Raw genomic sequence first — 12,163 nt, forward strand, 5'->3', positions numbered from 1 at the left:
AATTTTTTGCTGTACTATCCCTTTAAAGTCATTAAAAGTAAATTTATTCAAATGTACACATAATCATATTTATTTATTTATATGTCCTCGTAATTTGTAATCAGAAACATTAATTCAACCTGTCACTCAAATGAAATTGCAGCACTTAGCAAATTATAACAATCTAATCAATTCTCCATGGGCAAAATCAAGTCCCACCAGACATTTTGTTTCTCTTTTCAGAAACCATTTCACTTCTGTGAATTCCCTAATTTCCACAAAATCAGTGTCATGCCGACTTCAGCGGATGTTCAGTGAAGACCAGTATTAGCCAGCTTTTTTCTTAACCTCAGAGTTTTGTCAATATTACATGAAGTCTTGTTTGAATTTTCCAGCCATTTTCCAGCAGTTAATACTGTGAATTCATGAAAATACTTAAAGAAAAATAAGCTGCTAAAAGAAAAAGTTTTACTTGCAGTTGTTTTGTTTTGTTTAACGCTCAAAATTATTTTATATTTATTTTGTTGTTGTTTTAAATATAATGAAAATCAAAGTGAAGTCAAGTCATCTTTAAATCTATAGAGCTTTATACAGTGTATATTCTGTCAAACCGCTTTTCATTGATTAACAGGAAAAAGGATAAAAAGCCCTAACAGTATTTCACTTTGTGGGACATTTGTGCCCAGTTAACAAAGTAGTGCTAGAATGCTTATAAAAGCAATAATGAGCTTTTTCATATTAGACATTAGTATTAGTATTAATTTAGTATTAATATTAGTATATTTACAATAGACTAACAATATAACAATAACAAATTACCAACAGCCACAATTACCACTATTTTTTTTCTTTTACTTTTGCAATATTGATTTATCTAAAGACTAAGGGTTCTATTTTAATGATCTAGGTGCAAAATCTTAAATGCATGGCGCAAAAGAATTAAGGGCATGTCCGAATCCACTTTTGCTATTTAAAGGATGGAAAAATATGCTAACAGGGTTGTGCTTATTCACTTAATGAGTTATGGGTGTGTTTTGAGCATAACAGGTTTTAAACCAATCAGAGTCACATCTCTAATTCCATTTAAGAGTCAGTTGTGTCATGCCATGGCGCATTTGCTATTTACATTTTGTAACAGTTAAAAACAGTTAAGCAGACAATCTGCAGCGAGGACAAAGAACAAGCCTCCTCCATTCTGCCTTTTTACTTTACTTTTACTCTTTACTTTTTGTGGACAAGGAAACTGTGTTGCATTCACTCCACTGAAGACATCCATTAGCCTACATATTTAATTTTGTTTGTTAAGCGCAAAGATTGGTTTAAAACGATTTCTAAATTCAGTTCTAATTTCCAGCAAAAAAATAAATGAACAATAATAACGAAGTGTGGTCAAAAATGAGTTATATTATTATATGTTAACATAAATGCATGGAGGTGGTGGTTTTCATATTTATGTAGAAAATTTTTGTAACATTTTAATCCTTTAATTTTTTTTATTTGTGAAGAAATTTGTACATTGCTGTACGTCCTGTGTGTATTAAGCAATGTGTACACGTTTTGGAACTGCATAGGCGCATAACTAACGTGCTCTGCGCTGGACTTTAGACCAGCTTTCACATGGTCAGTAGCACAGTCTATTTCAGTTACTCAAAATAGCAACGTGCCAACAATGCACCTTAACGCACCTCCTTTTTAGACTAGAACACACTTGAGTCCACAAAGTGGCGCAAATGGATTTGCCATTTAAACAATGTGGTGCAAAACGTGAAAATCAGGATTGCGCTCATCTGAAAATAGCAACAAATTGAGCCAAACACATTTTGTGCCCTATTGCGCCGGGTGTATGATAGGGCCTTAGGAGTGTAACAGTAGTAGCCATTCACAAAGAACGTCTCTTTGCATCTGAAAACATGTGTTGCAGCGCTCAGAAGTGGTTCTGCAATGTTGCCGCGGTCATGTCAACTTGGTACACAGAAGTACAACTCCTGCCCTGTCTTCGATTTCTTCTGATTGGTCCACTGTTGTGTAACTAACATTAATGAGCACCACTGCATGTAAAAGTTGAAACTGTTTTAGCTTGATGCACCATCTAAAAACGTGGTGCACATGTGCTAGGTGCTGCAGAAAATGCGGGAGAATAATGGTGGTCATGCACATTTGTCAACTGTGTTGGCACTGAAAAACAATGTAAATATAAGATTCTGTCTCATCTCGGGCTCACGCAAGTCTGAATCCTTTCTTTACATACACACACACACACGATTGAGCAGTTGTCTACCTCACTCACTGTTATGAATGGACTTCCAGTCAGTGCTAGTATTTTCCTTATTAATAGAGATTTCAGTTTTGAAGCTTGCTAAATCTTTGCACAATTGGTGTTTAAATATTTTTAGGAAAGAAGTGGGCTCAGCCTTTGAAAGTTTAATAGTTTAATTGGCAGTCTAATTCTAAAATTTTATTTGTTTTGTACTTTTGCATCACAGGTATAGTAGTACTTTCTATTTCATGTTCAAAATAAACAGAATTCCTGTTGTACCTACCCGTATTGAACTGTGACCCCAAAACCAAGGCACATACCAAAACATAGCCTCTGTGTACCATTAAACCCAGACTAAAGACAATGAATAGAAATACTAGATTCTTTAAAATACAATTGGTACTTCTGTAATATTCAGATCTCCAAAAAGTATTAACGCCTTCCACAACAAGCAACATCATTCATGCTATTGCCTGTATGTATAATGTAATAAAGCTTGAGTCATATGTAAGTTCAAGATTCAGGTTTGCTCAAATCCCCCCAAAATAAGCATTAAGAATAAGAAATAGGAAGCACCATTAGTGAGGCAAGACAATCTTTTTAAAAGCTCTTGCTGAAAATGAATCAAATTTACGTCACTTTAACGATTTCTAGCTGTTTGGTCCTTCTGTGCTATTGGAAAGCAAGCAGACACACACTGTTATCATCAACTTCAGTTTCCATTATCCCCATCCACTTCACACGAATCATAATTTGTAATACACAAATCTGAAATTCCTCAGAGGATGGACACAAAGTGAAATGTCGTGGTGGCTTTTTTTGAGCTTGAAGATTTGAGAAAGCATCTATCGCAATTTTTAGACAAAAGCCTTTTCATTCGGATTGTGGCACAGATGCAGAAGAAAATTGTTCATGAGATTCATTTTGGCAGTTGGAACTATTGTGAAAATGGACATCAAGAGGGAATGTTTTCTCAGAGGAGGTGACCATGAAAGAGCGAAAACAAAAAAGCTACAGGCTTTGTGAAGGAGCTGTTGTTCACTTGCTCAATATATATAAATTTTTTTAAAGCAGACTCCCAAACAAGGCAAAAGAAAAGGCACTACTCAGGATAAGTGCTTTTTAATAAGCATTAGTAAAAGGCTTTTTAATTATTGAATTTTCAGTAGTGCTGTTTGCTGTCTTGCTTGTTGTTTCCTACCTTGGACAGACAGAATTGGATTTGTTATGAATGATTTGTCTCAGAGTTTTTTTTTTATGATATTCGTATTCATTTGTTATATCAATTTAGGCATACACACATATCCTAATAAACACACTAATTTAGATCTAACCTTGTAAAGCTTAATGTACCATATCATGTTGATGAACACATTTCAATATTTAAATTACTAACATGATCAAAACTTTGCTAAAAATGTGCAACTTCTGTAATAAATTTTCTGTCAACAATCTTTTTTTTTCCTAAAGGCCTTGGAATACTTCAAACACCAACAAAGTGGTGGTATTTCATAATTTTGAACAACATCAGCCAAAACCAAAGTTGAATTGTTGAGTTGAACATGCCTATACTCAAAACAAATGATTTCTAAAAGGGTCAGAAGCTGAGAAATGAAAACTCCCTCGGTCTTTAAAACATATAAGAGTTCATTGTGCTATAAAAACATCCTGTAAGTTTTACAACTCAAAAATACTCAATAATCAAAACACAGCTTATATTGAAGCTATTCAGCTAAAATGATTCAATTCAATTCACCTTTATTTGTATGGCGCTTTTACAATGTAGATTGTGTCAAAGCAGCTTCACATAAAAGGTCATAGTAAATTGGAACAGTGTAGTTCAGTTTTTTAGTGTTTAAGTTCAGTTCAGTTTAGCTCAGTTCAGTGTGGTTTAAAAATCACTACTGAGAGTCCAAACACTGAAAAATGAAAAAGGTTTTGAATGTGTCTCTTTTCTGAACATAGTGAAATAGTTACATCATAGTGTGGCTTAAGGATCAAGTTAAATGTTTGTATCCATAGCAAGTATTTTGAGATGTGTTTTGACAGTTCATAGCCACCGTGCAAGCAAGCAAGTCAAAATCCAGAATGTCGTCAGACACGCAGCTCAGAGAACTTAATAACAATGTGTGAAATACACAGATACAGATTTTAAAGACAGATGATTGCAGAACAGCTTGACTCTTGTGTCAAACCCAGCCACTGACATCCTGAAATCAACTTTGAATCTCTCAGGATAATCCTGCAGCACTTTGATAAGGAGCTGGAACTCTCCTTCTTCTCTCTGCAATCTTATAAGATTGGAGTGTTTATTCTTTTTAAACCTAAATTACAGCATCCAGCGATTTAAGGAACTTTTAAATGTAAATATTTAAATGTATTAAACTTTAAATATTCAAAAGGAGTCACAAGATTATATAGCTAATCATAGTACTGGATATTTACTTTTTACTCTACGTCCCATTGTTAGTTATTTTCAACATATAAATTATCAGTAAAATATATATTTTATTTAAATCTATAGGGACTCTCTTCTGTTGTTGATTTGATAGTTTAGATAGATTGAGATGTTCTTTTTGCTTGTGATGCCTACCGGTATATCTTAACCAGTGAGTGTGAGTGAGCATGCTAGAGTATCTTGTACTTTAAGCCTAAATTTTGTCTTTGTGTTGAATACCCACAGAGTGTGAAGATCCTGACCTACAGAGAGCCTCAGAACCCAGAGTACAAGGACTTTGTTTCCAAGCTAAAGACTGAAGCCATGGATATGTTTAACTTCAATGTGGAAGATTCTCTGGTAAGACATCTCTATTAGTACTAGTGTTTTTTCAAAAGTAATGAAGCACACAATGTGTCAATGTACCAATATATAGTCTTATTTTATTTCTGCACTAAGATTCCAAACAAACAAACAAAAAAAATGATAGTAGTTAACAAAAAACTGTAAACAAGAATGTTTGTTTGTAAATTCCATTAAGCAAAATATATGTGAAAAAGACTTAAATGAACTTAAATGACTTAAAAAGACTTTTAAAAGAAAGGTTGTATACAGAAATAATAAAAGAATATATGCACTGAATAGAATTAACAGAATAATTCAATTATACGTTTGCTCTCTTTATTAAAATGAATATATCTATTTAATTTGCAAATATCATTCATTTTTTTTCTTGTTGGCTAAGTCCCTTTATTAATCCACGGTCGCCACAGCGGAATGAACCGCCAACCTATCCAGCACATGTTTTTACGCAGCGAATGCACTTCCAGCCGCATAAATTCATATATCAAAAGAAGTTAATATAACGTGCACATGCATAGTAACCCAAACTCTAAATTTGTACTCAACATTTAACCCATCCAATTGCACACACAGTGAACACACACCCAGGGCAATTGTTAGGGAGCAGTTGGGGGTTCAGTGAGTTTACTGAGGGGTCTCACTTCATTCATGGTTTTGAAGGTGAAAGAGAGTACTGGTTATTCATTCCCCCGATCTATAATCCCTGCCGGACCTGAGACTCAAACCTACTGTATAACCTTTACTTTAGAAGTCCGACTATCTAACCATTAGGCCACAACTAGGCATGGGCTGGTATAAGATTCTGATAGTATGATAGCTTTGGCTAAAAATATCACCGTTTCACTGTATCACTGTTTTGTGATTACTGCTCCAAAATAAATTCTTTTTAAATGTCTGGGTTAAAAAACAAGAACTTTTCCCTCATTGAACACAATATATTTTATTTTAAGAAACATTTAAAATATTTTGGACCAATAGCTTTTGATGTAAAAGTTCCTTTTGGAAATACTGTTGCCCTAAAAGACTAAATAAAATAGTTGTGAAACTCGACGACAGGTTTTGAGAAATCGTCGACAAATGCCCGAAATCACAGGCAAATCAGTGCTCGTTCACGCAAGTACCAATCACACAGTGTGAACTCTCAAAGACGCAATCTGAGAGAATCGCCAATAAGTCATCAACATCCGTGAGATATTTGGCATGCTGTTGGCAATTCAAATCATGCTGTGTGAAATATGTTCTGATTGAAAATAACTTAGGCGATTACCTACAGCCAATGAGACAGAAGTATGGGTACCTGCAGGCCAGCGGGAGGTTGGGGTTAAAAAGTGCAAAATTTGGCAGGAGCACCTGTGTCTGTTTGACATGTCATCTGAGTAATACCACAACCGGCTCGAAAAAAAAAAGTTGAGGAGAAATTGCTAATAAATTGCCAGGGGCCTCATGTACGAAGACTTGCGTTGAAATTATACTAAAACACAAAGCTGTAAATGTGTGTACGCAGTAAAAAATTCAGATGTATGAAACACTGCGTACGCCGAATCACACGCATATTCTCTTTGTAGTAGGTCTAATTAAGCAGCTACAGCACTGCACAGTTCAAAAACGTGGCAGATTAATTCTTCTTATTAGGAATATTTATTATTGTCAGCCACTTTAAACATAATAAATATTTTGAACATTAACACTGTACTGTGCTTACAGGTAAAAAGAAATAAAAGGTCAATGTTTAAATTAAAATGTGCTTTTAAAAGTTAATTAAAAATGACACTGCTCTTAAAAAGTAAAAAGAAAACTCCTGTTCTTAAATGTGAAGTATTATCATAAAATTGTTATGAAGCGGACAGGAGACAGAGGTAAGGAAACGTTAGGGTGTTTATTAAATGACAACAAGGAGCACATGAAGGATAGCCAGGAGGATCAGGAATGATGTTGGGGTCTTTTCCTCCGTGGCTGGGTAACAGGAATACACGAGGATGGACAGCACACACCAGATACAGCTGACAGAGGATGACACAGACTTGGAAGGACTGGAAGACAGGACGATTCGGGAGGACCAGGAAGACTAGGAGGAATACAAAGAGAACAGGTAAGTAAATCGTTTGTTTTAGCTGAGGATGACTACGCTGAGTGGTCGCTCAGTTGTCCGCTTTCGTCGAGACGAGCCCGGACAATGAGCGACTGGAGTGCTGTGCTTTTATCTGGTGCTCGTGAATGTGATGCAGCTGTGTGCTCATTAGAAGTCAGGTGATGGTGATCTTCGTGAGTGGGGGTCGTGAGAGCCTGACCAATCCATGACAGTACCCCCCTCCCCAGGGCCCGCTCCTGAGGGCCGACACCTCCGACGCCGTGGTGGTCTCCCTCTGCCTCTAGGCGCTGGGAACTCAGGGTGGCTCTCATGAAACTCCACCATGAGACTAGGATCGAGAATATCAGCTCTGGGAACCCATGTCCTTTCTTCGGGGCCGTACCCTTCCCAGTCCACCAGGTACTCCAACTGGCCACCACGACGTCGGGAACGCAAGATCTCCTTCACTGCGTAGACGGCTCCTTCTTCTAGGAGCAGTGGAGGAGGGGGTTCCTCTTCGTGGTCAGGCTCTGTGGAGGGAAGAACAGGATCGTGATAGGGTTTCAGGAGTGATACGTGGAATGTAGGGTGAATACGGTAGTGAGAGGGTAATTGTAGTTTGTAGGTGACGGGGTTAACCTGTTCCACGATGGTGAAGGGACCAACAAATCGGGGACTTAACTTGCGAGAGGGCAGTCGCATGCGTATGTCCCGGGTGGATAGCCACACCTTTTGTCCGGGTGTGTATCTGGGTTCTTCAGACCTTCTCCTATCGGCGGTTACCTTGCTTCGACGGACTGCCCTCTGCAGATGTTGATGAGCCTCGTCCCAGACTCTCTCGCTCTCCCGGAACCAGTGATCCACTGCGGGGACATCAGATGGTTCGCCATCCCAGGGAAAGAGCGGTGGTTGGAAGCCCAGGACGCACTGGAATGGCGTGAGTCCGGTGGAGGGTTGCCGCAGTGAATTTTGGGCATATTCTGCCCAGCCCAAATACTGGCTCCAGGAGTTCTGGTGACCACTGCAGAAGGTCCTCAGGAACCGTCCCACCTCCTGAATCTTCCTCTCTGTCTGCCCGTTGGTTTGGGGATGATATCCAGAAGAGAGGCTGACGGCCACACCTAGGAGCTTGAAGAAGGCTTTCCATAGACGTGAGATGAACTGTGGACCTCTGTCCGACACAATATCTTCTGGAATACCAAATGACCTGAAGACTTGATTAAAGATATTGTCGGCAGTTTCAAAGGCTGTGGGAAGACCTTTCAGAGGGATTAGTTTGACAAACTTTGAGAATCTATCTACTATGACTAGAATACAGGTATTACCTTCTGACGAAGGGAGGTCAGTGATAAAGTCCACTCCTAGGTGTGACCAGGGACGGTTCGGAATCGGCAAGGGATGGAGCTTTCCAGCGGGTAGATGACGTGGGCTCTTGGATTGGGCACAGTCCTTACAGCCCTGAACATATTGCCTCACATCCCTTGCCATGTTTGGCCACCAGAATCGTTGGGATACTAGCGAGAGAGTATTGTTGATCCCTGGATGTCCAGTGCCTAGCGAGGTATGTAAGGAGTGGATCAGATCTACCCGGTGTTCAGGTGGTATGAACTGCCGATGAGGAGGGCATCCCGGCGGAGCAGGGGCTTCCGGAGTGGCAACGACTGGAGGAGCGTTCCAGGTGATCGGACAAATGGAGATGTGTTCGGGAAGAATCTTCGTTGGGAGTTCTTCATGATCGTGATGCTCGTGTAAACGAGAGAGAGCGTCTGCTCTTAGATTCTTGGGTCCTGGACGATAGGAAATGGAGAAATCAAAACGTGAGAAGAAAAGTGACCATCTGGCTTGACGTGGACATAGTCTCTTGGCCTCTTTGATGTATTGGAGGTTTTTGTGATCTGTGATCACCTGGAACGGATGTTTGGCTCCCTCCAACCAGTGACGCCACTCCTCCAAGGCTAGCTTGATTGCTAGAAGCTCCCTGTCTCCTATGCTGTAATTCTGCTCCGCCGGGCTCAACTTCCGAGAGAAATAGGCACAGGGATGCAGTCGGGGCGGTGTATCATGATGTTGAGATAATACTGCCCCGACGCCGGTGGTGGATGCGTCCACTTCCACCACGAAAGGAAGATTTGGGTCAGGATGAGTCAGGAGTGGGGCCCTTGTGAACTCCTTCTTAAGAAGGCGGAAGGCTGCGGCTGCTTCTTTGGTCCACTCCAGTCCTTTGGGTTTACCCTTGAGGAGATTAGTGAGAGGTGATGTAATCCTGCTGTAGTCCTTGATAAACCGTCTATAAAAGTTAGCAAACCCAAGAAACCTCTGGAGCTCCTTAATGGAAGTGGGTTCTGACCAGGATAGAACAGCCTCAATTTTCTTCCCATCCATACGTATACCGGTTTGGTCAATGATGTATCCCAAGAAATGAATCGACTTCTGGTGGAATGAGCATTTCTCCGCTTTGAGGTAGAGGTGATGTTCTCTCAATGTGTGTAGGACCTCCGCAACGTGTTGGCGATGTTCGGCCTCACTCCGGGAGTAAATGAGGATGTCATCTATGTACACTATTACACAGTGGTGAAGAAACTCCCGGAGGACTTCATGAATGAAGTTTTGGAATACGGAGGGGGCGTTGACCAGACCGTAAGGCATGACCTCATATTCATAGTGGCCAGTAGGGGTCACGAATGCTGTCTTCCATTGGTCCCCCTCACGTATTCTTATCAGATTATACGCGCTGCGGAGGTCCAATTTAGTGAAGACTTTAGCTTCTCGGAGCTGTTCCAAAGCGGCTGGTACCAGAGGAAGGGGATATCGGTATTTTACTGTACCGTTATTTAGGACCCTGTAGTCGATGCATGGACGCAGCCCTCCGTCCTTCTTGGCCACAAAGAAGAAGCTTGAGGCGGCTGGTGATTTTGAGTGACGTATGTACCCCTGACTCAGAGCTTCCCTTATGTAATCTTCCATTGCCTGATTCTCTGGAAGCGAGAGCGGGTAGATCCTACCTCTTGGCAACTGGGCATCTGGAACTAGGTCGATCGCGCAGTCCCATGGCCGATGCGGCGGTAGCTGGGAAGCTCTCTTGGGGCAGAAGACATCATGAAAGGAGCTGTACTCCTTAGGAATGTGGATAGACTGCTTCTCAGGAGGGCTCTCGACCGATGTTGCAAACAAAGAAATGGGGTTCCGACCTTGAAGAGGGAGATTTGGAAAACAGGCAGGTGTACATCCAGATCCCCATTTCTTTATCTCTCCTGTGCCCCAAGAGATGATGGGATCGTGCTTCACCAGCCACGGGCGCCCTAGAATGATGTCCATATTTGCACCCTCCAGAACCAGAAATTGAATCCTCTCTTGATGTAACAACCCCACTTGAAGAAGGATGTCTTCGCATTGTCGATGGATACGGGTCGAAGATCGAGTGCACTGGGTTATCGGTTGTATCTGGTATATATGCGAGGACGCCTCAGTACGGAGGTGGAGTTGACGACAGAGGGATTGGGAGATGAAGTTCCCTGCTGACCCGGAGTCGATGAGGGCTGTGACAAGGAGAGAAATAGAGGCAGTAGTTATTTGTACGGTGGTAGTAAGTGGTTTACATTGTTCAATATTCGTACTGAATACACTCACTGAAGTCCGAATGGGACGAAGGGGACACTCCATACGGGTGTGTCCACTGACACCGCAGTATAGACACAGACCCCGGGTCAGCCTCCTCTGTCGTTCCGCTGATGTCAGTCTTCCAGACTCTATTATCATGGGTTCTGGTTCTGGAGAGGCTGTTGACTCAGGCGATTGGAAAGTGGAGCTGGTGGCTGTAGAATCCGCTTCAACTGGTCCACCAGCTCTTGAAGGTGATCGGGGGTGCTCATGTTGTCGTCGTTATGGGTCCGGGCTTCTGTTATGAAGCGGACAGGAGACAGAGGTAAGGAAACGTTAGGGTGTTTATTAAATGACAACAAGGAGCACATGAAGGATAGCCAGGAGGATCAGGAATGATGTTGGGGTCTTTTCCTCCGTGGCTGGGTAACAGGAATACACGAGGATGGACAGCACACACCAGATACAGCTGACAGAGGATGACACAGACTTGGAAGGACTGGAAGACAGGACGATTCGGGAGGACCAGGAAGACTAGGAGGAATACAAAGAGAACAGGTAAGTAAATCGTTTGTTTTAGCTGAGGATGACTACGCTGAGTGGTCGCTCAGTTGTCCGCTTTCGTCGAGACGAGCCCGGACAATGAGCGACTGGAGTGCTGTGCTTTTATCTGGTGCTCGTGAATGTGATGCAGCTGTGTGCTCATTAGAAGTCAGGTGATGGTGATCTTCGTGAGTGGGGGTCGTGAGAGCCTGACCAATCCATGACAAAAATAGCCTTTTCATCAAAACCCAGAAATGTTCCTTGGACCTCATAAATATAAGCTATATGTCATCATATTCATATATAAACTCTTTTTGATAAATTTTGAAATATATGATGCATGTATATGTGACTTAATTCTATATTTTTGAAATCTAAACGTTAACTTGTATTTTAGATATATGAATTGAATTTACATATTTAAATTAGAAATTAGATCTGCTTACAGCACCTTAGAGTAGGCTATTTGTGTCAGAAAAGCAAGTGATTAAACTACCTGTCAACATTGGGATATAAAAATACAGGATACACCCCCAACAACTGTTACAAATATGGGGAGGAAATTAGCTTCAAATTTTTCATAACAAACATTAGTAAATTGAAACTAAAATAAAAGGTTTAGATTAAAATTAGATTGCTTATCACATCAGTGTTATCGTACACATCAAAGGGTTAAAAGTGTGTTTATTTTTTATTTTAATTATTCAGCGATTCCTCCATCTACCACTAGAAAATTGCCTGCGTACCACAATTGGTACACGTACCACAGTTTGAGAACCACTGTTTTAATACATTCATAATGCCGTTTTGTGTTTTACCGTCATGCTTTTTAAACAAGACAGCTAAAATAAAAACCGCTGAACATAGCTATCTATAATCCATAATAATAACCCCTCTATAGCAGTTCCACAACATTCTG

General features: G+C 40.6%; 1 protein-coding gene across 1 annotated transcript in view; it reads left to right on the top strand.

Annotated features, from left to right (window-relative positions):
• The window catches only part of npr1a (natriuretic peptide receptor 1a), a 189,531-nt gene that overhangs the window by 58,839 nt on the left and 118,529 nt on the right, over positions 1–12,163 (top strand). Inside the window, exon 4 of the mRNA XM_056479373.1 lies at positions 4,920–5,033. Coding sequence (XP_056335348.1) covers positions 4,920–5,033 — 114 coding nt within the window. The remainder of the gene's footprint in view (positions 1–4,919; positions 5,034–12,163) is intronic.

The sequence above is a fragment of the Danio aesculapii genome, chromosome 19 (assembly GCF_903798145.1).
Source record: "Danio aesculapii chromosome 19, fDanAes4.1, whole genome shotgun sequence".
NCBI classification, from domain to species: Eukaryota; Metazoa; Chordata; class Actinopteri; order Cypriniformes; family Danionidae; genus Danio; species Danio aesculapii.